The 28,000-nt window shown below is 43.4% G+C and overlaps 1 protein-coding gene and 1 long non-coding RNA gene across 4 annotated transcripts; one reads left to right on the forward strand and one right to left on the reverse strand.

The window, feature by feature from the left end:
* Positions 1–86: 86 nt before the first annotated feature.
* On the reverse strand, positions 87–25,772 carry LOC101232842 (otoancorin). 3 transcript variants are annotated; one of them, XM_041719091.2, is made up of 29 exons: positions 25,724–25,767; positions 25,177–25,240; positions 23,107–23,147; positions 21,984–22,005; positions 21,850–21,877; positions 20,717–20,801; positions 19,223–19,384; positions 18,788–18,990; positions 18,256–18,347; positions 17,662–17,792; positions 16,480–16,601; positions 14,968–15,130; positions 14,131–14,346; positions 12,786–12,956; positions 11,847–11,993; positions 11,681–11,730; positions 11,111–11,231; positions 9,410–9,495; positions 8,667–8,796; positions 8,062–8,252; positions 6,820–6,910; positions 5,879–5,990; positions 5,378–5,562; positions 4,907–5,059; positions 3,842–3,975; positions 3,097–3,224; positions 2,421–2,515; positions 933–1,122; positions 87–572 (listed from the first exon to the last, which is right to left on the reverse strand). In XM_041719091.2, the coding sequence occupies exons 2-29, from the start codon at positions 25,220–25,222 to the stop codon at positions 478–480; spliced, it is 3,390 nt and encodes a 1,129-aa protein (XP_041575025.2). In that variant the 5' UTR covers positions 25,223–25,240; positions 25,724–25,767; the 3' UTR covers positions 87–477. The 3 variants fall into 3 exon arrangements, with proteins under 3 accessions (XP_041575025.2, XP_041575024.2, XP_072791630.1); XM_041719090.2 differs by having other exon boundaries at positions 5,378–5,565; XM_072935529.1 differs by lacking the exon at positions 933–1,122 and having other exon boundaries at positions 5,378–5,565; positions 25,724–25,772.
* Positions 25,773–26,697: 925 nt separating this feature from the next.
* On the forward strand, positions 26,698–28,000 carry LOC140685109 (uncharacterized). The gene is made up of 2 exons (XR_012058321.1): positions 26,698–26,857; positions 27,624–28,000. It is a non-coding gene; the product is annotated as an uncharacterized lncRNA (long non-coding RNA).

The following is a 28,000-nucleotide window of genomic DNA, read 5'->3' on the forward strand; positions in this document are numbered from 1 at the left end:
ATCCTGGGATTCTGAGCCTTAATTTGGGGGGATTCCTGCAGACAGGAATGTGAGGGCAGCCTCAAGGAAGAGCAGACACTCATCAGTTTGCTTCTGGCATTTTTACTCAGTTCCAGGATTTATTTACAAGCAGCTGGAAAACTTCACTCCCACCCTGAGGTCTTGGCAGTGTCATGAGGTCAGGCGCTGAGAAATGTCATTTTTAACCTGCAGAATTCACCTTTAAACCCAGCAGTAAGACGTGGTTCAGCAGTGGTTTGGGGCTGAGCTGGGCTTGGGCTGTCCCAAAGGCAAAGATCCAACGTCACAGAGTCTGGAATCTTCCCTTCAGACACAACTGGGTTTTTTTTCCAATGACTTGAAAGCCAAAAGTACCTAAAAATGAGTCCTGGGCTGGTCCCAGGCTGTGGGCACTCCTCAGGCCAGGTCTCAGCAGGTCACAGCTGGTCCCCCTTGGCTCCTCGTGGATGGAGATGCTCAAGACAGGATGGAAACCATGAGGAAACTGAGGAGCAGCGCAGGCAGGAGGTGGAACACCATGGCCACGGTCCCCAGAGGGGCTGAGGACGGTGCTGGGGGACAAAGAGGGCACCAGAGCAGAGAAATCAGTGACTGAACTGTGGGAAATGGATTTGTAGAGATAGGATTTGTTTGAGATAAGAAATGCTGACTTAGAAAAGGCATGGAATGAGAGAGAAAACCCCAAAAAGAAGCCGTTAAACCCCAAAAGAAGCCGTTAAACCCCAAAAAGAAGCTGTTAAGCCCCAAAAGAACATGTTAAACCCCAAAAAGAAGCTGTTAAACCCCAAAAAGAAGCTGTTAAACCCCAAAAAGAAGCTGTTAACACCCAAAAGAAGCCGTTAAACCCCAAAAAGAAGCCATTGACCCCCAAAAGAAGCCGTTGACCCCCCACCAGCAGGCCCCAGTAGTACCTGGGAATTTGGGGCTGACCAGGTTGATGTAGCCCTCCTGCACGCCCCCCGTGAGCCCCACGTGGAGCTTGTCCAGCTCCGCCTGTTGCTGCAGCACGATCCAGTCGCGCACGGGAGTCTGGAACTGCCACCGCGCCAGCTCGGGCAGGTGCACCCCCAGCAGGCCCTGCACCTCGCGGGGTGTCAGCGGCTAGCAGAGAAAACCCAAACATGCATTAAAACATTCCAAAAAATTTTAAAAATTTAAAAAAATTTTTAAAAAAAATTTTAAAATCCCAAAAAAATCTCAAAAAAAAAAAATTTAAAAAATAAAAAATTAAAATAAAAAAAAATTTTAAAAATCAAAAAATATCCCAAAAAATCCAAAAATAAAGAAATAATAAAAAAATTAAAATAAATTTTTTTTTAAATCAAAAAATATCCCAAAAATCTGAAAATAAAGAAAAATAAAAAAATTAAATTTTTTTTAAAATAAAAAAAAAAATCACAAGTGTTTATAGGCCTCGTGTCAGAGATAGAAATGAGAACTCCAAAATTTAATAAATTAATAAAAAAATGAACAAAAAATTAATAAATATGTAATATTAAATATATATTATATGTTAAAAATTATACTACATATTACTTAATATATAAATTTTAAAAGATTTTATAAATAAAAAATATGTTGAAGTAAAACATAATATTTATTTAAAAATAAACCAGGAACTTCTTTCACTACATAAACGAGTATATATTAATTTATATATTATATTTATGAATATAAACATATATTAATTTATACATTGTATAAATTAATTTATATATTATTAATTTTATAAGTGATAAATAATAAAAGAATATCAGTACTAATATAATATTGTAATAATATATTAAATAATAAAATATAAATAATAGAATAATCGAATACATTATAATATAGGATAATGAATAATAAATTATAAACAATAATATGATATAATATAAACAATTATATTATTTAATATATATTATGATAAATATAATATATAAAAAAGATAAGAATATAATTAATAATAACATTTTTATAATCTTAATTCTATCTTAAATATAATTTTATATCTTAATTAAACCTTGCTTATTTTTCTACTTTAATTTATGCATAAATTTATTTTAATTTTGTTGTCGTTTTAGTTTGTTAATGTTGAATTTTTGTTGATTTCCATATTTCTTGATGCATGTACTAAATAGTGTGGTGGGTTTCTCCACTTTCTCCACTTTCCACTGCTCTAACAGAACAAATTTTGGATTCGATGGAATTTGGATTTGATGATTTCTTTGCATCCCCCCAGGATTCCAAATTCTACTTCTTAAGGAATTTCAGGCCCTTTCTCCACTGCTCTAACAGAAGAAATTTTGCATTTGATGGAATTTGGATTTGATGATTTCCCCCAATGGACAACACAACCAAACTCCAGCACTGAGCACAACAAAATGCAGGAAATTAAGGAATTCCAAAGGCCAGCTCACCATCACAGCGTCTCTTCTCAAAGTCACAAAGGTGGTCACGTTCATGTTCACGTCCTTCTTGCTGAGAACTTTGAGATCTGCAGCAGGAGCCCCCCCTGGCACCAAAGCAAGGAGAACATCAAAGGATGGCACACCCCAAAGGAGCACTGCTGGCTCTCTGCACTAAATTAAAATTTCTCCAAAATCCATTAGGCTGGGGTTGATAATGGGGATGGCACACCCCAAAGAAGCTCTGCTGGCTCTCTGCACTAAATTAAAATTTCTCCAAAATCCATTAGGCTGATAACACACTGAGGTCCAGCTGCAAAACATGAGGATGCTCCTCCTTCTTTTATTGGGAGTTATTTTGTTGGGCATTAAAAATCTGTGGCCACGCCAGACAGTGGAAAGAAGGGTGAGGAGAATTTGGAAAAATTCTTGGCTTAACAGGAAGAAAAAAAGTGGCATGGAAAAGGGTTTTGAGATAAATCCTGAGTTTGATTTTCCTTGTGATGGTCTGGAAACAGATTTGGGCAATTTAAAGCAGGCAGAGAATATTTTATGTCATCTACAAGCTGGAAAGACAAACTTTTAACAACTTGACTTTGAAAATTCCCAAATCTTTGATGGATTTCGATGCCCATTTATTTTGTGGCTAAGTTCTCTTTCCCCACAACATCCTGTTTTTTTTACATACCCAGGTAAGGTAAAATCAGCTCGTAGTAAGCAGGTAAATGGTGCTGGTCAGAGAAAGCTTCTTTGGCTTTCTGGTACAAGATGTTCTTTGTCTCCTGGGAACAGGCTGAAGGATCCAGAGATACCATTCTGCAGGAAAATCAAGATTTAGAGTGAAAAAAGCTTTTATTACCTTCAACATGTTCCATTTTTACACATTCTGAGTGTTTTTCTGGGTTTCTCTGCACAGCACAGGTGATCCCTGATTCCCAGCTCTATGGAGAGAAGCCGAGAGGAAAAACAATGGCCCAGAGAATTTCCTGCTGAGAATTTGTCCTTCAAGTGACGATGGCTCTGATGGTGCCCAATAAATCTGTGTGTTTGCCAAGTGGTAATTAATTAATTTCATTTAATTTCATTCACTCTTTCAGAGGAATTCAAACTGGAAATGCTTAAAAACTTCGAGGATGTGGCAGTTGATGGTTTAGTGGTGACCATCAACTGATGGTCGTGGCTGATGATCTGAGAGGCATTTTCCAACCTTAATAACTCATTAATTCAATGAAATTCAATTTAATTCACTCTTTTGCGGACGAAAGCAGGCACAGAGTCAGATTTGCAGCCTGCTGGGCTGAAATGAAGAGAGTTTGACTGGAAATCCGAGCCCTGCCTGGCAGGTTCTGAGGTGCTTCCTAAATTCCCTTTCCCTGAGAGCAGAAAAAAAGGAAAAGGATGGGGAAGGGCTTCTGGAAGAATTTGGGACTCACTTGAGGACGGGGGGGTGGATGGCCTCCAGCTGGGTGGCATTCAGCAGGCACACGTACTTGGTGCCAATGGCACCCAGGGCCGTGGCATTCAGGGCATTGCCCAGCTCCATGTAGCGATTAATTGCTGCTGAGGCCTGGAAACACAATTCATTAGATGAATTTAATTGAATCAGAAGGTGTGGTTTCACCCCCGAAAGAAACTCTGTATTTTATAATTACAAAAATAAAATGGAACCATTCCAGATCTGTTCGTGTTGCTGTGAGTTTTGTGTTAGAGCTAGAAATGAGATGAGATATTTGGTTTTTTGTGTAGAATAGTTTATTTTTATTGTACACAATTTATATTATTTTGGTATTTATATTTTAATTATTTCATTAATTTTAATTGTTTAATTATTTAATTATTAAATTTATTTTAAAAATATTTTCTATTAAATTAAATTTTATTTATTTATTTTGTTTATTATTATGTTATTTTTTTTATTGCATACCATTTTTATATGGCATTAGAAGGTATTGTGTTTGAATTTAATTGGTTAGTAATCTAGTGAAACTTAGTTCATTGGTTGGTTAAGAGTTGTTGTTTATTAAACAATATGTTATATATTTGTATATATGTTATATATTTATGTATATGTTATACATTTATGTATATATTATATATTTATATATAATATATTTATATATGTTATATATGTTATATATTTATATATAAAATATTTTTATATGTTATATATTTATATATATGTTATATGTTTATGAAACTTTTTTATAGATATGTTTATATTTTTAATGGATTTTATGGGATAAACATCTTGTTTTTATAGGTGTGAACTGTTTTTTTTACAACAATAGATTGTTGTGCTGATTTTTACTCTTATGTTTTCTTTTTAATGGGAATTTAATAGGTCAGCGTAAAACAGAAAGGTCTGATTTTTATGAAGCCTTTCTTTTATAAAATTTATGTTCATTGAGCCACCCAAAATTCTGGCACCAAAGATGCTTCAACCCCCACGAGACCCACTCAGTCCATCCCAAAGGCAGGAAAGCAAATCCAAGCCCTACCAGGGAATCCGAGGGTTGGGGCTGGATTTTCAGGAATGCATCCAGCAGGTCAACAGAGCTCAGATTCCAGGTGGAAATCTCCTCCGGGGTGAACATGGTGAGGAAAGGACCCAGGTTGGAGAGGACATTTTCGGGAAAACCATTGGGATAACGCTGTGGAGACACCGGTTATGGCTATGGAGGGGGCTGAGGGAGTCGGGCTTGGAGATCCTAAATTCACCAGGACAAGACCCAAGAGATCCCATCAGTGGAAATTTAAGATCCTTGGAGATCCTAAATTCCCCAGGACAAGGCCCTGAGAGACTCCATCAGTGGAAATTTGAGATCCTTGGAGATCCTAAATTCACCAGGACAAAGCCTCGAGAGATCCCATCAGTGGAAATTTGAGATCCTTGGAGATCCTAAATTCACCAGGACAAGGCCCTGAGAGATCCCATCAGTAGCAACTGGACATTTTTGGGCTGGAATTACCTCTTTCAGGTGTTCCTTTATCACAGCCAGCTGGGGGATGGTGAAGGGGTAGGTGACAAACTGGGAGAGGTGATTTTCCAGGGGGGAATTCCCGAGGCAGGCCCGCAGCTCCTCGGGGGTGTAGTAGAGAGGCATTGCATCATCGTTCAGAACTTCGTCTGTTATCTCCTGGCCAGCTGGGCAACCTGCTGAAGCCATGGAAAACTCAGAGTTAAATTAAATTTTTTAGCTCCAAGCTTTGGATGCCAGAATCATTTCGGTTGGAAAAACCTCCAAAGTTGATCTGTGCCCAATCCCCACTTTGTCACCAGCACTGAGTTCCTTGGACACTTCCAGGGATGGGGACATCAAACCTCCCTGGGAGCCCCTCCCAAGGCCTGAGGAGCTCCAGGGTGACTCCTGGTCCCAGAGGGAATGTCAGGGTGAGCCCAGTCCCAGAGGGAATGTCAGGGTGAGCCCAGTCCCAGAGGGAATGGTTTGGATCAGGAGGAGCTCCCGTACCGGACTCTCGCTTGTGCCGCCGGGGCAGGAGCTCCTCAACAACAGTGGCCAGTTCCTCCCTGGATAGGGATGAATCCCAGGCAAAGTTCCTCAGCCAGGTGGTCAAAGCCTTCTGCAAGGAAAAGGGATCATCAGGGGGATTTGGGAATGCTGGATGTGCCTCCAGCACAGCCCCTGCTCCTCACACGCCGGGCTCTGAGCCTGGAGATCCTGAGCCAAAAGCAATTCCTTAAATGTTCCATTCTCCCTTTCCCCCAGGCCATCGGTGAGTGGAGCTCCTCACAACGCTCCTCACAAAGTTATTCCTGCTCTCCCCAAGTTACAGGAAAGGGCTGGCAGTGACTTGGATTTGCAGTTCCAGCCTGTCAGCTCTGGTGCTGTAAGTTTGAGCTTTCGTGGTTTCCAGATTCTGCGCTGCATTGGTTTGTAACTCTGAATTCCATTTGGAGTGTCAGCAGCTCTCCTCACAGCTCAGCACACTGAACAATCCTTTTCCAGCCCAGAACCAGCTCAGGCACACTGAACAATCCTTTTCCAGCCCAGAACCAAGGACACCACTGCAGCTTCAGCCCCAAAAAGTGCAACCAGCAGGAATGGAGGAGAGCAGCCTGGGAGGGTGGGACTGGAACTGGACAATGAACCCAACATGGAAATGGACCAAAACTTGTAAAAGTGTGCAAACTCCTGACCCAAGGTCCATCTTGGGTGGAGCTTTGGCCAGGCTCTTGCACTGCCCAAGGTGCATCCTTTGAAGGCTTTTTAATAAATCCCTGCTTTATTCTTTAACTCTGCCCAGCCTCTGCTCCACCAGCAGCTCCTCCCTTCCCACACCAGCCCATCCCTCTGGCACCAGAACTGCTGGAACCAGGCTGGCTCAACGCCCCCAGCAGCTGCCAGCCCCATCCCCAGCCCAGCAGAGCTTCCCAAAATCCCCAGCCCACCTTGGGGATCTGCTGCAGGATGCTGGGACCCAGCACGGGGATCAGCCCGCTCAGCTCGCTCAGGGTGAACGCTGACCACGCCGCAGGAGGCCTGCAGGCAAAAATGTGGGGCAAATAAGTAAAACCTAATGAAAGAAAAGCCTTATAAAACGTAATTTAAGCTAACTTATTCAATTTCCACAGGAAAATACTTATAAAAATTAAAAAAAAACACGATTTCCATAACAATCTATTATTGTAAGAAAACAGTTTGCACCTACAAAAATGAGAAGTCTATCCCATAAAAATCCATAAAGAAAAAGTATAAACTATCTAGAAAAATGTAATAAACATATACACTACCCATTACCAACCAATTAAATTCAATAATTTACTAACCTATTAAATTCAAATACAGTACCTTCTAATATCATATAAAATGAGCTATATAAAGAAATAATTCAGCTATTCTACACAAAAAAAGAAGTGTCTCATCTGCCCCATTTCTATCTCTAACACAAAGCTACAACAAAAATGAGCAGGAATCACCTCTCAAGGAAGAACAAAACTGAAAAAAACACCTTTAAATCCCCTGGGATTTAACATGTGACACTAAGAAAACATCAGGTTTAAACCCTCAAACACCTCAATCACTTCCTGCTGCACCAAACGTCCTTGCAGCAGGGCAGGAGAAGCTGTCAGGGACATAAATCAGGGCAGCTGGGTGGGAAAATGGCCTTGAACAAACACATTCTTTTCTTAAGGCTCTTTCTGGAACCCAAAGAATTTATCTTGCTCACTGTGGCCCAATTCAGTGCCAAGATCTGGGGGTAACTGACATGGGAAGGGAAATATTTTGCTTCCCTGTGTGTTAGAATAGGGATTTATAAAACATCTCTCACTGGACAGGCAGAGGCAGATTGTCTCCTGGAAATCTGTGCCTGACCAACAGCTTGAGCTCACCTGTCATCACCAGGCCAGTCAGAGAAGTTTGATTAATGAAAAATTAATTTTTCAGACCAGAGGAAAAGCTTTGATAATTGAGCAAGATAGACACAGGAGTGACCACTTATTTTTCAGTAGAATTTCTCCCAGGCCTTTCAGCTGAAATAATTTCAACTAAACAACATAAAAGACCCAGTGTAAAGCTCAAAAGCAGGAAGATTTTTGGGTTTTTGATCAAGCTGCTTGGCTGGAGTTCACTCAGGCCTTAATAGCACCATGGGTTTGATTAAGGGAACAGTCCAGGAGAAAAACCCATACCCAAAGGTGGTGTTGCCACTGCTGAGGACGTCCCTGATGGCCTCTTCTTGCTCAGGCAGGAAAGATCCACACTGGCTCAAATCCTTCAGCAAACTGCCCCCAGAACTCCTGATGTACTCCTCACCCAGCTCACACACCAGCCAGCCCAGGACCTCAGCATTTTCCTTATTTATTTTTGTGCCAGGAATTCTCTGGAGTAAAGGCAGAGGCATTAATTGGGATGGAGCATCCCTGGACCCCAATCCCTACAGGACCCAAATTCCTGCAGGACCCCAAGTCCCGCAGGACCCCAATCCTTGCAGGACCCCAGTCCCTGCAGGATCCCAAACCCTACAGGACCCCAGACCCTACAGGACCCAAATTCCTGCATGATCTCAGCATTTTTCTTATTTATTTGTGTGCCAGGAATTCTCTGGAATAGAGGCAGAGGCATTAATCTGGGTGGAGCATCCCGGGATCCCAATTCCTGCAGGACCCCAGCCAATCCCTGCAGGATCCCAACTCCTGCAGGACCCAAATTCCTGCAGGATCCCAATCAATCCCTGCAGGACCCCAGTCCCTGCAGAACCCCAATCCCTGCAGGATCCCAATCCCTCTCCTCATACCAGACACTCCAGAGCCTCCAGGAGCAGCTGCTGCCTCTGAGGGGCCTCCCTGGGCAGAACATCCCCGTTTGCCTTCCCAACATTGATGAAAAACTGGCTGCAGTTCCCTGTGGCTGCATAGTCTGAGGGGCTGGAAAGACAAACTCCATGAATTTTAGGGAATGAGATCAAGCTCAACATATCCCATGCCTGATAAAACATCCTCCACACTGAACTCCAGGTGTTGCTCTTCCCCTGTTCCCTAGTTTTCTTCTATGCCATTTAAAAATTCCTTGAATTTAAAAAATGGTTCTTTAAAAAAAAAAAAAATCAATTTTCACCTGAAGGAATCTGTTGTGTGAGACAGGGCTTAAAACTGTTTAAGGTTTGAGTACAGAACCACAGCAGGAAGGTATTAGAACAGGGGAATCCACTTTATTCCCTGTTTTCTTTGGTGTTGTAAGGGAAAAGCACATTCAGAGGCCTGGGAATGCTAAAGTTGGCCATGGACAATGTCTGGGATGGGGCAGCCTCAGCTGCTCTGGGAAACCCAGGCCACCCCACCCTCACAAGGAAGGATTTATTCCAATTTCTCATATAAATCTACCCTCTTTCAGCTTTCTGCAATCCCATTTTTTATTCCCCAGGAAGAGGCCTAAACAACTCTGCAATAGAAATCAAATCAGTCACCCTGCTTATAAACTAATCCTTATTTTCCCCCATGTTGCTCTAAGGCAACATGATGAAAAGCACAGCACAGTTACCTCAAAAACAGCAGCAGGTCTTGGGGATAACTGTCCAAATCCTTGGGAATCCCGTGCAGAGTCACCATCTTCAGCAAACAGCTCAGCTGGAAGGACAGCAGGGATGGAGAGAAGCAGAGAAACCACCAGGGAAAAGGTAAAATAATGCAAAAATGGTTGGAATTTCAGGCTTTCTGTGCACTGACCCCCTGGAGAACACTGCACTTGACCCGAGGCCGTGGAGAAGCTTCCCAAATTGAATGTGAGAAGTGGAATTATGAGAATTATGAGAATTATTATAGTTTGAATAGAAGTAATCACATGGTGGAGAACTTAAGAGTTTAAGGCTTTAGAATATAGAATATAAAATACGTATTTTTAGAATATAGTATATCTAGAATATAGTATTTTGTAATATAGTATTTTAGAATATATTTTAGAATATAGTAATATATATTTAGTTTTAGGTCGGAGGCTGGTCCTTCTTCTTCTCCTTCTCCATGGGTTTGGGTGGTTTTGTGTAATTGGATTAAAAAGCCCACATTGCAGGGCACAGGTGGTTGGTTATTGGGTTAAAAGTAAAAATAATTTAGGTGTCATTTCTTCATTGGAAAATTGATCCTTAAAAGGCATTGTAGAGAAGGAGACAGGGCTCCATTTTTAGTTTGTTGGAGTGAAGTGCTGCAGAACTCAGGGTTTGTGAGACTGTGACAGAGATAAAAATTAACAAATATCTGAGTCTGAACAAGAAATACCATCTCTCATCTTAAAATACACATTTAATCCTGACCCTGGCAGAATAAAAAAAAAGAAGCAAATAATCCACAAAGGATTTTACACTGCTCTGAAGAAAGAAAAAAAAAAAAAAGAGAGAGAGAGAGGAGACAAAGATGGAAATCAGAGTGTTTGGATTTCTCCTCTCTTCAGGGAAATTCCGAGCTGTGGGAGGGACACCCACGACATTTGCTGGCAGGAAGGGACCACAGGGACCACCCTGACACCCCAACACCCGCCCCCCCCCCCCCGTTGGAATTTGTGGTATTGATGATTTTGAGATTGTAGAAAGTTTTTGGGTTTTTGCTTTGTTGTTAAAGAAGAAGTTATAATTTGTTTGTGTTGGTTTTTAAGGTTGTTTATTTTTTGTTTATCTATAATATGTTCTGCTGCCCTGACGTAGGTTTGGTTTGCAGGGCAGCATGTGAGGCTTTGCTCTTTAGTGGGATGTTATAAACATTATATGCTAGAAACTATGTGTTTTGTATTTATAATAATGTGCTAATATCTATCATTTACATTGAATACTGTGTTTTTAGTTTAAACTAATAGAAAAATGTTAATACTATAGTGAAATATGGAGGGCATGAAGAAGGAGAAAAATGAGAAGATATATTTAATTTTTAAAATTTTTTTTCTTTTGGATCTTGAATTTAGAATCCTAAAATTCTACTTTTGCACCTGTGCCACACTTAATTATTACTTATATCAAACACTCAGAGCTGTTAATTCACCCTGTAGGATTGAAAACTCTTTTCCATGGACAGAGATCACAGCCAGTGTCTCTGGGGGCTCTGTCCAGGGGGGTTCCTGACCCCTGCCAGGGCAGCCAGAGGGAATTCCTGGGTCACCCTCTGGGGGAAGAAGCTGTCCCTAAAACCCATCCTAACCCCCCTGGCACATCCCTGCACCCCAGGGCTGTTCTGCCCTCGGCAGTGTGGGCATTACCTGGTCCTGGCCCAGCTTGACCTTCTTCTTCCTCATCACCTTGGCCAGCTCCTGGGACCTCTCTGCCCCCACGGCGCTGGCAGCTGCACAGGTGAAGCCCTGGAGCACAGACTGGGAGAGCCTGGCAATTCCCAGCAGGAAAATCAGAAGGGAAAAACCTTCAGCAAGGTGCAGTCAGAGCTGACCCCACTGCTTCTTCAATATAGAAATCTCTATTTTCATAATTTTCATCAAATACATCAAAAGACACGTCAACCCCTCTAAAGTAATCCATGGAATTGCCCTCTGGAAGGTTTGGAAATGCATTCCGTTCTTGGAAATTCCTTCCAGAGGCAATCTGGAGCAAGATTCCCGGTGCAGCCTGAGGCAGCAGCATCACTTTAGGCAGAAAATATGGTCCAGAGTGTGTTTGACAGCTGAGCCCTGGTAAATCTCCGTGTTCCACGGCTGTGTTTAGGTTCCCATCCCATTTCCCATCTGCTCCCGTGGATTCCAGGGGGTGGATGTGGCTGCACCACGGGAAAGGTGGGAATTGCCAGGAAAACAAACAGAAAATGGGAAAATCTTTACCTGCTGAAGTCAGGCTCTGCCTTCACCACATCACTGAAAAACATTGCAGCCTGGGAAGCAGAGGCAGAGGTTTTCCAGGGAAAAGGGTTCCATTTCCAGGGGGATTTGTGGAATTCACAACCCCACAGAGGGCAGGGCTGGGAAGGAGGAGCTCACCACCCCTCACCTGCTCTCTGCTCCATGGTTTGTTGTTGAGATCCTGCACGTTTGGCTTCTCTTCCTCAAAAACAAGCAGGGATTTTGGGATGTAGCTGGCCAGAGCATTGGGAATGAGTTTCACCAGCTCAGCGGGGTGGCCAACCCTGGAGGAAACCTTGAAAAAAGCCAACAGAACAAACCATGGCAAATCTCACCCAGTTTTATGTGGCAAATCTCACCCAGTTTTAGTCCAAATCATAGCAAATTTCACCCAGTTTTACATGGCAAATCTCACCCAGTTTTAGTCCAAACCATGGCAAATCTCACCCAGTTTTAGTCCAAATCATGGCAGTATCAGAACCAGAGAATTGCTTAGGTTGGAAAAGACCTCCAGCATCATACCCAAACTTGAATTAATTCTGCTCCATTTATATGATTTCCCTGCGAACATCCACTGGGAAGCAGCTTCTGGGAGCACCCCATAAAACAAATCCCTCCTGCCCTTGTCCCCAGGAGGCTGAGCAGGCCAAGGACAGGGACACAGAGCCAGGGACAGGATTTGGATGGCCTGTCCTGCTGCCACCCTGCCTGGCTGTGACAAATCCTGCAGGGAATGCTGGCAGGGCGTGCAGGGCTTTAGAATACAAAATTTAGACTATAAAACATGTATTTTTAGAATATAGTATATCTAGAATATAGTATTTTGGAATGTAGTATATCTAGAATGTCTTTTAGAATATAATAATATATATTGCATTTTAGGGTGGAGGCTGCTCCTTCTTCTTCGCCTTCTTCTGAATGGGTTTGGGTGGTTTTGTGGACTTTTTTAACCAATTACACATTGTGGGACATGGGTGGTTGGCTATTGGGTTAAAAGTAAAAATAATTTAGGTGTCATTTCTTAATTTGCCTAAGGTAAGCCGTGCTGCCAGGCCTGCTCCTGTGTGAGGAGATAAACCAAGGTCACCTTTTCCACCAGGATCCTTTTCAGGGCAGAGGGCAGAGTGTCCAGGTGCTGGGCAAAGCCTGGCAGCTGGATGGCCTCCAGGACAACTTCTGGGGACAAACTCCGGAGCGTGCTGCTGTTGAGGCCACCCACCAAAGTGCCCAGCTCTGCCAGGCTCTGTCCATCCAGGATCTGCAAGGGAATCCCAGAGAAAATCAGCTTGGAAAAGACCTTTGAGATCCTCGAGTCCCAGCTGTGCCCAAAGCCACCTTGTCCCCAGCCCAGAGTGCTCATGCCTTCAGTTTGAGATTTTATATTTTCCAGATTCTGCACTGCATTGATTTATATCTTTGAACTTCATTTGAAGAGTCAGCAAGTTCTCCTCACAGCTCAGTCACACAGAAAAATCTTTTTTTTTTTGTCAGATTAAGCCCTTTTCTAACCCAGAAATGGGGTAACTGAGAGGGATTTTAAAAACTTTAATTCCATTTTCAGTCTGCTCTGAAGGGTGTGACCATACAAATGTTCTAACTGACACCATCACAATTGGAAGCCAACTATTTCTTAATTATATTATAAGTTTTTATTGGCCTATCAGCTTTTGCTACACCATGCTGTAAATGCCTTAAAGTTAATAATCTAAAATTCCCCCTCGTGGGTTCTACTCCAATGCATTCATAGCTCTGTTTCTCTAAAGTATCCACTCTTATTTGCAAGCCATCCTTTGAAACTTGTTTCTAGTTCCATTTCTCTCTCAACAATGCCCGTTTCTCTAGAAATTCATATTTCTCTACAAATATTTCCCTACAAATTAATTTCCTGCATTTTTCCAGCCCCAGAACCAGCTCAGGCACACTGAACAATCCTTCTCCAGCCCAGAACCAGCTCAGGAACACTGAACAATCCTTTTCCAGCCCAGAACCCCCTCAGGCACACTGAACAATCCTTTTCCAGCCCAGAACCAAGGACACCGATGCAGCTTCAGCCCCAAAAAGTGCAACCAGCAGGAATGGAGGAGAGCAACCTGGGAGGGTGGGACTGGAACTGGACAATGAACCCCAACATGGAAATGGACCAAAATTTGTAAAAGTGTGCAAACTCCTGAGCCAGGGTCCGTCTTGGGTGGAGCTTTGGCCAGGCTCTTGCACTGCCCCAGGTGCATCCTTTGAAGGCCTTTTAATAAATCCCTGCTTTGTTTTTTAACCCTGCCCAGCCTCTTCTCCAGGCACCACTGCCACCTCCAGACATTCCTTGGACACCTCCAGGGATGGGGACCCCAAACCTCCTCCCTGGGCACTTGCAGTGCCTGGAACCCTTCCCAGGAGGAGGAGGAGGGGGCTTTAGGAGCCCCCGAGGAGCTCTGTACCTGGTAGCCAGAGCGGAGCAGTTTGCTGACCACAGCCCTGGCCTGCTCAGGGCTCCAGCCACGGACGCTGCCCAGGGCAGGCAGAGCTGCCTCCAGCTGCTCCTCAGGGATGTTCTCCTGGATCCTGGACACCGAGAGCCCCAGGGCAGCCTGGCCCAGGGCTCCCAGCACTGCCGGCGAGAAATCCTCCAAATTCCTCAGCAGGGAGGATGCCACCTGCAAAACAGACAGCAGAGTCAGAGGAGCAGTGTTGGATCCCACTGCTGTAAATCCCTGGATTTCTGCCTCAGGTTTGTCTGCTGGAGGCTGTGGGTTGTCGAAATCTGGGGTATTTAAATGATGCCAAAATTGTAGAAAGTCTCTGTTTTTCAGCCCTGCTGCCAAATAAGAAGTAGTAATTTATCTGTGCTGGTTTCAAGGTTGTTTATTCTGTTTATCTCTAACATGTTCTGCTGCCCTGCCGCAGCTCTGTCCTGCAGGGCAGCATGTGGGGCTCTGCCCTCAGGGGAATGCCACCCACAGGAGGGTGACAAGAGGGGACACCAGCCTGTGGTGGGCACAGAAGGGTGACAAGAGGGGACACCAAGCTGTACCCACCCCAGGAGGGTGACAAGAAGGTACACCAGCCTGTGCTCACCCCAGGACAGTGACAAGAGGGGACACCAACCTGTGCCCACCACAGGAGGGTGACAAAAGGGGACACCAGCCTGTGGTGGGCACAGGAGGGTGACAAGAGGGGACACCAGCCTGTGGTGGGCACAGGAAGGTGACAAGAGGGTACACCAAGCTGTGCCCACCCCAGGAGGGTTTGGGGCAGTGAGAGGGTTCCAGGCTCACCTGCAGCTCCTGCGGTGCCAGGGAGGACGGAGCTCTCCCTGTGGGCATCCCCCTGCTCCAGGGGCAGCTCCTGCCCAGCCTCTGTGCCACTCCCAAAATCTCCTCCCTGCTGAGGTTCCCCACGGCCCCGGGGCTCAGGAAACAGAGGAACCTGTCCGGGAGGCTGTGAGGGGACAGAAGGAGAGGCTGGCTCGGAGAGGGGACCAGAGTTTCCCTCCTCTGCAGGGGATGCTCTTGTCCCCATCATGGCCTGGAAAACCCTGGGAGCACCACAGGGAAATCCTGGGATCTGCCAGGAAAAAGAATTTGGGATCTGGCCCCTCCTCGAGAGCAAAGGCAGTGGGATTGTTTGAATATGGAACCTCTAAAAAGGGAAATGATAGAACGGTTCAAGAGGAAATTAACGGAACCTTTAAGGAAAAAATGAATGGAACCTTTGAAGAAAAAAATTAATGGAACATTTCAAGAGGAAATTAATAGAATCTTTAAGGAGGACATTAATAGAACCTTTAAAGGGAAAATCAATAGAACCTTTAAGGAGAAAATTAATAGAACCTTTAAGGAAAAAAATTAATAGAACTTTTAAAGAGAAAATTAGTGGAATCTTGAAAGAGAAAATTAATGGAACTTTTAAAGAGGAAATTATTGGAACCTTTAAAGAGAAAATTATTGGAACCTTTAAGGAAAAAATTAATGGAACCTTTAAGGAAAAAATTAATGGAACCTTTAAAGAAATAATTAATGGAACCATTAAGCAAAAAATTTGGAACCTTTAAAGAGGAAATTAATAGAACATTTAAGGAGGAAATTAATAGAACCTTTAAAGAGGAAATTAATAGAACATTTAAGGAGGAAATTATTAGAACCTTTAAGGAAGAAATTAATAGAACCTTTAAAGCGAAAATTAATAGAACCTTTAGAGAAAAAAAATCAATGGAATATTTCAAGAGAAAATTAATGGAACCTTTAATGAGGAAATTAATAGAACCTTCAAGGAAAAAGTTAATATAACCTTTAAAGAGAAAATTAGTAGAACCTTTAAAGAAAAAAATTCGTAGAACCTTTAAGGAAAAAAATTAATAGAACCTTTAAAGAGGAAATTAATAGAACCTTTAAAGAGGAAATAAATGGAACCTTTAAAGAAATAATTAGTGGAATCTTTAAGGAAAAAATTTAATAGAACCTTTAAAGAGGAATTAATGGAACATTTAAAGCGAAAATTAATAGAACCTTTAGAGAAAAAAAAATTAATGGAATATTTCAAGAGAAAATTAATACAACCTTTAAAGATAAAATTAATAGAACCTTTAAAGAAAAATAAGAGAACCTTTAAAGAAAAATAAGAGAACCTTTAAAGAAAAATAAGAGAACCTTTAAAGAAAAAATAATAGAACCTTTAAGGAAAAATAATAGAATCTTTAAGGAGCAAATTACTGGAACCTTTAAGGAGCAAATGAATCAAAAATGCCCCTCTGAGCCATGCCAGGAGGTGAGATCCCCTCGGGTGCGTACCTGGCCAGGGGGAGGGCAGGGGCAGAGGTCAGGAGCCGGGTATAGTACGGGGCAGTCTCCCTCAGCAGGGTCAGGTTCCCGACCATCTCCATGTTCACAGGGTCCCTGGCAAACTTTTGAAGCTTGAAGGTGAAAAAAAAGCAAAAGGGAAAATGATTCAGATGGATTCTTCAATCCTGACAGTTTGAGCCAACCTCAGCGTTTTTCACCCAGCTTTGAAGTTGTGCTGAGGTTTATATTTTTTTTTTGTTTTTTTCAAGTAAATGCTGTGACCTGGATCAAATTTGGGGTTGCTCCTCTCACTGAGTCCGTTTTGCTCCCTGCAGAATTCCCTTTGTGAAAACAACTTCTGTGCACACACGAATGGGGGGAAATCCCTGCAGTGACTGTTCCCCTCAGCTTAACCAGAGAAATAAATCTTCCTGCTGGCAGGAATTCCAAGGCCAGGATGGACAGGGCTTGGAGCACCCTGGGACAGGGGCTGGAATGGGATGGGTGACCCTAAAATCCTTCCAACCCCACCATCCTGGAGTTCTGATTTTGCTCAGGGCAGGACTGTCACCTCCCAGGGTCCCCACTTGTCGGAATCTGTGGTATTTAAATTACCCCAAAATTGTAGAAAGTCTCTGTTTTTCTGCCCTGCTGCCAAACAAGAAGTCATAATTGGTCTGTGCTGTTTCAAGGGTGTTTATTCTGTTTATCTCTAACATGTTCTGCTGCCCTGCCGCAGCTCTGTCCTGCAGGGCAGCGTGTGGGGCTCTGCCCGCAGTGGGATGGTACAAACATTAAATACCACAAACTACCTGTGCTGGATTTACAATAACGTGCCAATATCTGTCACCTACGTTGGACAGTGTGTCCCCAGCCTGAACCAACAGAAAAATGCCAACACCACAGTGAAACATGGAGGGCATGAAGAAGGAGAAAAAGGACAAGACACACCCAATTTCCTCCATCTTGTCCCCTTTGGACCCCTAATCTAGAATCCTAAAATTTTACTTTTGCACCTGTGCCACACTTAATTATTACTTATATCAAACACTCAGAGCTGGTAATTGACCCTGTAAGATAGAAAACTCTTTTCCATGGACAGAGATCACAGCCAGTGTCTCTGGGGGCTCTGTCCAGGGGGGTTCCTGACCCCTGCCAGGGTCCCAGACCAGGACTCCCACACCCACTTACTGTTGCTTCATCCCCAAAAAGCTGCAGGTCCTGCACGGTGGCATGCTCCAGGAAGGATCCCAGGTAATTCCGGAACCAGGAGGTGGAATTGAGGCTGGGAATGGTCTCGTTGTAGCAGCTCTGCCCGGATCCTGCAGTCAGACAGAAAAGCAGGAGCACAGAGCCCATGGGAGTCCAGGAATCTCTGGGAACTGGCGGTTGCTGAGGGTGGAAGAGGCTGCAGCACATCAGAGCTCCCTGCTCACTCCTCACACTCAAATCCAGCCTCCACACCCCAAATTCCCACGGGACAGGGCAGAAAGAATCCCAGCCCTGCAAATATTCCATGCCCAGCCTCTTTCCTCCTCCCTCCAAATGCACCAGGAGCTTTCTGCAGGACATTCCTGGAAGCTCCTGCTTTTCTGAGCTGGGTTCTTCACTTTCAGAACCAAACCCTGCACAGGCAGGAAACGCAGAATTTATAAAAATCTTGAGTTAATGAAGCCTTCAGGCAGGGAAATGACTCCCAAATGCACTAATTACTGACATTCCCATCCTGTTTCCACTGGAGATTCCCTCTGGGAAGCTTCAGCCCAGGGAAATCAGGCCCTTTACCATCCTGGGTGAGGAAATACTTGATCCCAGAGTAGAGATTCCTCTGCTCCTCCACGGAGAGCTGGGGATAGATTCCATCCAGGGCAGCCACTCTGCAAAAGGAAAGGAAAACACCTCAAACATTGCTGGGCTCTCAAAGAAAACACTGATATTCCCAATCCCATCCTTTTCTGTGGGATTAAGACCTTTTCTGACCCAGAGATGGGACAATGGAGAGGTGTTTTAAAATTTTTTGTTCCATTTTCAGTCAATACAGACATTATCATCCACACCATCACGATCAGAAGTCACTGCACCCTAATTTCCAAACTGTAAAAAAACCAGTGGATTGTAATTTCCCAATCCCAATACACTATAAGCATTTCTTGGCCTAGCTATCATATTCCTAAACCAACATTTCTTATCTTAAAATCAATATATAAGTACACACTATATAAAGCTCTTCTCAAACCTTAAAGATTTTCTACAAATCCATTTCCCACCCTTTTCCAAAGAGGTTTTTCCCCCCACAGAGGGGACATTCCCCACTCACAGCAGCTGGAATTCCTCACAGGACACATCCTTGGCACGGAGGCAGCCAAAAACCTCGGGCTGCAACAGGAATGGCTCCAGCCCCTCGTGGAGCCACTGGAACAGCACTGGGGGGGTCTCAATTCCAGGCACTTGGAGCATCCTCTCCCACAGCCCATTGATAAAAACCAGGCTCCACTCCAGGGAAAGAGGCACCTGGGAGAACTGGGGGCAAGGGATGGGAAAAAAACCCTGAATTCCAGGGAATTCTGACCAGAAATCGACACAAATCCAAGCAAATCTGAATGCTGGGAATGGAATCTGTTGTTTTGAACGGGGCTCTTTCCAAAAGAAGGTAAAAAATTATCAGGGGATTTGAAATAAAGCCTTTTCCTGGAGAGCAAACAGAGCAAAAATTCCCTGGATTTGAGGGAATTCTGTTTGAGGGAGGACTCACCTGCTGGCTGAACACAGCCAGGGAGGCCAAAAGCTTCCTGGCATCATATTTGGAAAAAAACAGGATGGAATATTCTGGATCCAGAGCTGTGCTAGGTTTAGAGGCCAGGCAGGAATAGAAGGATGCGAGGAAATCATCCTGAAGCTCCTGGAACCAAGCTCCCTGGAAAAGAGAGGGAAATGCAAATAAAGATAATATTTCGAGGGGAAATCACCCTTATGGGGCTCATCCACACCTGGGAATTTGGAGAGGGATTCCTCCCTTGAGGGGGATAAAACAGTGGCACAGGTTTAAAAAGCTTTATCAAAAAAAGAAAAAAAAAAACAAAAACCAAAAACATGCAAAATTGCCAAAACTTTGCCCAAATTTCTGAAAAATTTCATCTAACTAGAAACTTCCATGGGGAACTCTTTAATCCCCAAATGTTTTTTTTCAGGGAAATGGCTTACAAACAGTAGAAGACAAATAAAAAATCAATAAAAAAACAAACACCAAAATATTCCAAACCCGCCCCCCCCCCCCCAAAACAAAAAACATTGACAAATATTTGCAGAAGTGCCATCTTTCTGTCAGAAATATTTACCAAAAAAAACACAAATTGACGTCAGCTTAATTGCAATTACTGGCAGCAGCTTAAGAGATGATGACAAAAGCAGGGAAGAGAGTAAACCTGGAATAATCCAGGTGGCATTTTCCATGCTGCAAGCACTTCTGATTGTGCTTTTACCTTTTTAAATTGTGTTTTTACCACTCCTAGTTGTGCTTTTGCCCTTTTTCTTGTGCTTTTACCCCTTTTAATTGTGGTTTTACCCCTTTTAATTGTGCACACACAATAAAAGGGGTAAAACCTTCTAATTGTGCTTTTACCCTTTTGTATTGTGCTTTTGCCCCTTTTAATTGTGTTTTTACCCTTTCCAATTGTGCTTTTACCCTTTTGTATTGTGTTTTTACTTTTTGTATTGTTCTTTTACCCCTTTTAATTGTGTTTTTACCTCTTCCAATTGTGCTTTTACCCTTTTGTATTGTGCTTTTACCCCTTTTAATTGTGTTTTTACCCCTTCCAATTGTGCTTTTACCCTTTTGTATTGTGCTTTTACTTTTTGTATTGTGCTTTTGCCCCTTTTAATTGTGCTTTTACCCTTTTGTATTGTGCTTTTACCCCTTCTATTGTGCTTTTTCCCAACAGCCCTGGGTGACTCTCCTGCAGAGATTCATTCCAACACTGTGATGCCAATTTTTAAGAGTCAATTTAATTTGGAAAGTGCCTTTCCCCCAACTTCCTTCTCACTCCAGGGGTTTGGAGAAGGAAATCCCCGCTTCCCAAAGGACTCCCAGGGGGTTTGGGCACTGCTCAAACTCAGGCTTGGGGGGATGAAATCCTGGCAAAGCTTTGGCTGCTCCCCCAGAGCAGCAGCAGGGCTGGTTTAAGTGCCAGAATTCCCCAGGAAAACAAATCCCAGGGGAATTTGGGAAGCAGGGATTGATGGTTCTCACCTGGGCACAGGCGAGCTGGCCAAAGCTGAGGCTGCACGGGGACCTTCGGCCTCGGGCCACCGCCAGGAGCTGCTCCCAGCTGGCACTGGGGGGACAAGGAGAGCACTGGGAGAGGGGGACTGGGACAGGATGGGATGGGAATGGGGAAACTGGGAGAGGATGGGATGGGAATGGGGGAACTGGGAGAGGATGGGATGGGAATGGGGAAACTGGGAGAGGATGGGATGGGAATGGGGGAAATTGGGAGAGGATGGGATGGGAATGGGGGAAACTGGGACAGAATGGGATGGGAATGGGGGAAACTGGGAGAGGATGGGCTGGGAATGGAAAAACTGGGAGAGGATGGGCTGGGAACTGGGGGAAATTGGGACAGGATGGGATGGGAATGGGGGAAATTGGGAGAGGATGGGCTGGGAATGGGGAAACTGGGAGAGGATGGGCTGGGAAAGGGGGAAATTGGGAGAGGATGGGCTGGGAACTGGGGGAAACTGGATGGGAACTGGGAGACAATAGGATGGGAGAAACTGGATGGGGAACTGGGAGAAGATGGGATGGGAATGGGGAAACTGAGACAGGATGAGCTGGGAATGGTGTAATCCCACATAATTAATCCCACATAAGATTACCCCACATCCTGCTGGGCTGTGGTAACAAACATTCACTTTCTAACTTTAAGCTGTTAGAGAGTTTTTGTCCGTCTCAGCTGGATATCGATGTTAGGTCATTATATAAAAGAGGATATTCCAATTTTAGTAAATGAAGGGCACGAAGGGACAGCAGGGCCAGGGCAGGGGTGCAGCGCTGAGCCCCAGGTACAAGTTGGGGTGAGTGAGGTCTGGAGTGGAGCTGCTTGAGCCCAGCCTGGAGCCAAGAAAAGCTCAGCACCGCTGCCAAGGGCTCTTGGCTGCCTCCCCAGGGCCTGGCCCTGCCTTTCTTTGTCCTGCCCAAACACAAAAACCCCAGCAGGGAACTTTCCCTTCACTGTTTGAACAAGTGCAGCCAGAACCCTCCCTGCCCACAGGCAGCCCCGGGGAAAAGTCCCAAAATCCGGGCTCAGAGGGATTTTGTCACCCCAAGAAAGCAGAATCCCTCTCCCAAGGAAATGCCAAAATCAGTGGGGAGGGCTCACCTACCTCTGCACTGAGGCACAGACGGCAGATTCTGACCCCCAGAACAAAAAAAGAGACAAAGATGAGGAGTTGTGGGAGGATTTGGCACCCAGAGCCCTCTCCGAGTTTCCCTGGAGGATATTTGGAAAGGAACTCACCATTGACAGGGGAGCTGGAGCACTGCAGCAGGAGAAGAGAAAAGAGATGGAGTTAAAATGCAGCTCCAGCATTATTTGTGCTCTCTGCAGAGCGACTGGTGGGAGTCCTCTGGGTTGGGATGGGACCTGAGCACACCCAGACCCCAAATCCTGAGCACACCCAGACCCCAAATCCTGAGCATACTGAAACCCCAGATCCTGAGCACACTGAAATCCCAAATCCTGAGCACACTGAAATCCCAAATCCTGAGCACACTGAAACCCCAAATCCTGAGTGCACTGAAATCCCAAATCCTGAGCACACCGAAACCCCAGATCCCGCGCACACCCAAACCCCAGATCCTGCACACACCCAAACCTCAAATCCTGAGCACAAACAAACCCCAAATCCTGAGCACACCCAACCCCCAAATCCTCAGCACACCCAAACCCCAAATCCTGAGCACACCCAGACCCCAAATCCTGAGCACAACCAAACCCCAGATCCTGCGCACACCCAAACCCCAAATCCTGAGCGCACTGAAACCCCAAATCCTAAGCACACCCAAACCCCAAACCCCGAGCACAACCAAACCCCAAATCCTGAGTGCACTGAAATTGCGAATCCTGAGCACACCGAAACCCCAAACCCTGAGCATACCAAACCCCAGATCCTGAGCACACTGAAATCCCAGATCCTGAGCACACTGAAACCCCAAACCCTGAGCACACTGAAACCCCAAATCCTGAGAACACTGAAACCCCAAATCCTGAGCACACCAAACCCCAGATCCTGAGCACACTGAAACCCCAAATCCTGAGCACACCCAATCCCCAAATCCTGAGCACACCAAACCCCAAACCCTGAGCACACTGAAACCCCAAATCCTGAGAACACCCAAACCCCAGATCCTGAGCACACCCAAACCCCAACCCCAAAGCTCCAGGACACGTTCCTGGCTCTGTGCTCAGTCATTTGGGAAGTTCCAGCCCATCCCACCCCACAGGCACCAGGAGGGAAAATTCTGGTGCTTTGAGGTGGTTCCCGAAAAAGGGGGGCTGGAAGTGGCTGATCTTTAGGGACCCCAAACACCTGGAAGGTTTTTACCACGGGAATTGGGATTTTGGGCTGAATTGGCCTCACCAGCTGGGGCCCAGCAGCAGCAGCAGCGGCTCCCGGGCAGCCTGCAGGAAAAGGAGATTGCAGGGATTGCAGGGATTGCAGGGATTGCACAGACTGCAGGGATTGCAGAGACTGCAGGGATTGCAGGGACTGCAGGGATTGCAGGGACTGCAGGGATTGCAGAGATTGCAGGGATTGCAGAGATTGCAGGGATTGCAGGGATTGCAGGGATTGCAGGGATTGCAGGGATTGCAGAGATTGCAGACAATACGAATATTGAAATTTATCTGTTAGAGAATATATCATATTAATATGTAATATAACATAATATATAGAATATATTATCTATTATTAATTATCTACATAATATCTATATATAGATAATACAATAATATATATAGATATATAATAATATATTATATATTATTATATAGATTATATATATAGATTATATATAGATCATATATAGATTATATATATTATATATTTTATATTATATATATTATATATAACATATATATATTATAAAGATTATGTAATATATATTATATATATTATACATATATAATATATATTATATTATATATTATTATATTATATATTTTATCTACTATTATCTTAAATTATATATTATAATATAATATATATTACTATATATAATATATAGCTATAGATATTATAATATATATATAAATTATAATATTATATAGATATTTTTAATTATCTCTATATTATCTATTATTTTATTGTCTCATTAATCTAGCATATCAATACATTACTATATTGTATAATATAATCTATATTATGTACAATATATATGGTAATAATAACATATAATAACATAATAAGATCATACAATACATTATTAATATAATATATAATAGTATATGTTCTATATTAATACATTATTACATCATATTATATGGTATTATGTAGTATATATTATATATTAATGTATTATTATATATTAATATATATTATCTAATAATATAAAAAACATATTATTATGCATTAATATATTGTCTAATAATATATAATGATTGATTATTATATATTAATATAGTATATTAATAGCTAGAAGCTATTTTATAATTACATTATAAGTGTTTCTTAGCCCATCAGCTTTCGCTACCCTGGGCTGTATATACTTTAAAGCGAATTATTTAAAATTAAAGCTAATTATTTAAAATTACACTTTGTGAGTCTTACAACAATGTATCTTTCACGGTTCTATTTCTATTCTTTCTATTAGTTCCATTTCTCTAAAATCTTATTTGTGAGACCCTCTTTTAACACTTGTTTCTGTTTCCATTTCTCTAAAATCTTATTTGTGAGACCATCTTTCAAAACTTGTTTCTAGTTCCACTTCTCTCTCAACATCTGCCCTATTCTACGGCATTTTTAAGCCAACATTTCTTATCTTAAATATTATCCACAGATACACCCTGTACCTTCCATCAAGCTTTAAAAAATTCTCTATAAATCCATTTCCCGCGGGTTTTGACCCAGGATTTCAGGATTTCAGCCCCTCCCTCCTGCGTCCCTGAATTTTGGGAGCCCCAGGTGAATGCAGCGGTTTTTTGGGGGGTCCGGGTCTGCCAGCACAGAAAATCTGAAATTCTCAGCAGCACTTTGCATATTTGAGAGACAGTTTCCCACACATTACATTAAAATGTACATTTTTATTTACATTTTATGTGTGTAAATGGAATAGTATTTCTCTGTAAATAGAGAGAATTGATTGATTGATTAATTGTTCTTTAGACCAGTGTAGTGGAGAGGTGGTAATTCCATCCTGCAATCCACAGTCACCTTTGGAATTCTATAAATACCGGATGTTTAAATAAAATAAAATTGTGGTTTTTTTCTCTTTTGAACTTCCCAAACTTCTGTGCGCTCATTTGGTGTCCAATATCACCTCCCCACCCTAAAAACTGCAATATTTCCCTGGCAGACCCAGCAACAAAGAGGACAAGGAAAGGCTGGGGGTTCGGAGCAGCCCCAAAATCCCATTTTGTGCCCTGGCAGAACAATTTCCCCTCCCGAGGGGGTCCCAGGGGTGGCAAACTCCCCTGGCACAGCAGAACTCACCCAGCAGCAGCAGCAGGAGCCCCAGCCCGGACAGCACGGGAGGCATTTCTGCACCTCAGCTCAGCCAGGAAGAAAGAAATACAGAAATAAATACCGAAATAAATACATAAATACATAAATACATGAATACATAAATACATAAATAAATAAATACCTAAATAAATAAATACATAAATCGGGACATTTCTGCACGGGTCTTTAGGAACCACCTCAGTTCAGCCAGGAATAAATACATAAATAAATACATAAATAAATACATAAATAAATACATAAATAAATAAATCAAGATAGTTTTGCACAGCTCTTCAGGAACCACCTCAGGAGGTGGCAGAGGGACAGGAGTTCACCCAGGTGGGTGGCAGAGGGACAGGAAGTGACCCAGGGACGAGAGGTGGCAGAGGTGACCCAGGTGGGTGGCAGAGGTGACCCAGGTGGGTGGCAGAGGTGACCCAGGCGGGTGGCAGAGGACAGGAGGTGGCAGAGGACAGGAGGTGACCCAGGGACGGGAGGTGGCCCTGGTCCCCCGGAGGGGACCCTGTGCCACTCACCTGTGCCCGGCGGGTCCCTGTGCCAGCCTGGGGCACCGCGGGCTCCTTTTGCCGGCGGGTCCGGGGCGGGTCCGGGCACTCCCCGGGCACTCCCCGGGCACTCCCCGGGCACTCCCGGCCCGGAGCCCCGCGGGGTGCGGGACGAGCCCGGGGAGGCTCTTGGGCAATGCCCGACTCGGTTCGTCCCCTCCTGCCCACCCTGGCACCGAACCAGCGCCGGGCGAGTTGCGGGTCCGGGCACCGCGGATGCCGGGCTCGGGAGGGGTTTGGGGTCACCTGGAATAAAAAATCCCTTTTAGGTCAACTCACAACACACCAGCCCTGCAGGGCTCTGTAAGGAGGATTTTGGGGTTCTCACTTGGAATAAAAATTCATTTTTAGCTCCACTGTCCCACACCAGCCCTGCAGGGCTCTGGGAGAGGGATTTGGGGCTCACCTGGAATAAAAATTCCTTTTGGGGTGGGACAGCCCTAAACTGAGTGGGACACCCCAAACCGGGTGGGACACCCCAAACTGAGCAGGACACCCCAATCTGGCTGGGACACCTCAGAGTGGCTGGGACACCTCAAAGTGGCTGGGACACCCCAAACTGGCTGGGACACCCCAAACTGAGCGGGACATCCCAAAATGAGCAGGACACCCCAAACTGAGCGGGACACCCCAAACCAGGCAGGACCCCCAAACCGGGTGGAAACCAGGCGGGACACCCCAAACCGGGTGGCACACCCCAAACTGAGCGGGACACCCCAAATCTGGTGGCACACCCCAAAGTGGCTGGGACCCCCCAAACCGGGTGGCACACCCCAAACCGGGCGGGACCCCCAAACCGCGTGGGACACCCCAAACCGGGTGGCACACTCCAAACTGAGTGGGACCCCCCAAACCGCGTGGCACACCCCAAAACGAGCCCGAGCTCCCGGGGGTGCCCGGCTGGCCCAGGCGGTGCCCGGCTCAGCCGGCTGTGACAGGGACAATCGCTCCCCGCGGTGGCACCGCCACTCCCGCAGTGGCACAAAGGGGCTTTGTGCTGCCCCGGCCCCGCTCGGGCTGGGAAACTGCCCCGGCTTTGCGTTTGTTAAAAGTAGAATAAAAGAGATAAAATCCAGTAAATTGCCAAAAGCACAGCAAGAGCTGTAAGAAATTTCCTTATATGCTTTTGCGTTGCACTGTTTAAATGCATATTTATAGATATTATATATGTTTTAAATATATTTCTAGTATATAAATGTATGCTATTATACTATACAAATATTTATTATTCATAGATTATTTCTATAGTATTTATATTGTAGATAATATTAATGTATTATTTATAAATATATAATAGATATTATATTAAATTTATATTAACTATATTATAATATTTTATAAATATATAATAATTATAAAATAGTTATATCAAACTATATAGATATATACTATAGTTATATCAACTATATAACTATATAAGTCTATATAATTATATAAAACTATAAAGATAATATTGTTCTATTATCTATATTATATATATTTATATATTATTTCTAAATTTATACTATATTATATATAATATTTATATAAAATATATATTCTTTTAATATATAAATATATATTATTTTTATATTATTTTTAAATATATAATATTCGTTATATATAGTATTTATATTAAAAATATTATTATAATATATCAATATATAATCATTTACAGTATATTTATATATATTATGTATAAATATATATTGTTTATATTATATAATAATATATATTATAATAATATATTATATATTATTATAATATTAAAATAATATATATTCTTTCTATTATATAGCTAAATATTGGAGGGGGTTTTTTTTAATATGTCCTAGCAATTCTTTAGCTTTGTTTCACCTCTAACTCATGGTGTAAATTTGATTTTTGTAGATTTTCGTGTAGATTTTGAGGAGCTGTGGGTGCCATTTCCTCACAACGTGGACGCTGCTTTCCCACAAGAATTTGCTGTTTGTCCTGGGAGCTCCCTGCATTTCGGATTCCAGCACCTCACCCTGGGTTTTCCTCCTGAAAATCTGGGGTTTTTCTTCTGGGAGGGACAGAGCTCCTGATCCACGTAAAAATAATTTTCTACCAAAGCCATTAACAGAGAAACCAAGAAATAAAGAAGTGGAATGAGCAAAACCTGCAGCTGCCAGTTCCAATAATCACTTTGTTTGTCTTGTCAGCAATGAGTCAAGTGTAAACTTTATAAAAATGGATAAAAAGCATGCATGGTGGAATAAAACCGATTTTAATATTTCTGGAAA

This window comes from Taeniopygia guttata, chromosome 14, assembly GCF_048771995.1.
Source record: "Taeniopygia guttata chromosome 14, bTaeGut7.mat, whole genome shotgun sequence".
Classification (NCBI taxonomy): domain Eukaryota; kingdom Metazoa; phylum Chordata; class Aves; order Passeriformes; family Estrildidae; genus Taeniopygia; species Taeniopygia guttata.

Coding starts and splice junctions, on each gene's coding strand:
- LOC101232842 (XM_041719090.2), bottom strand. CDS start 25,222: ATGCCTCCCGTGCTGTCCGGGCTGGGGCTCCTGCTGCTGCTGCTGG. Junction 11,994..12,785: donor AAAGGATCCTGGTGGAAAAG/GTGACCTTGGTT, acceptor GCTTTTTTCAAG/GTTTCCTCCAGGGTTGGCCA. Junction 3,976..4,906: donor CCCAACCCTCGGATTCCCTG/GTAGGGCTTGGA, acceptor TTGTGTTTCCAG/GCCTCAGCAGCAATTAATCG.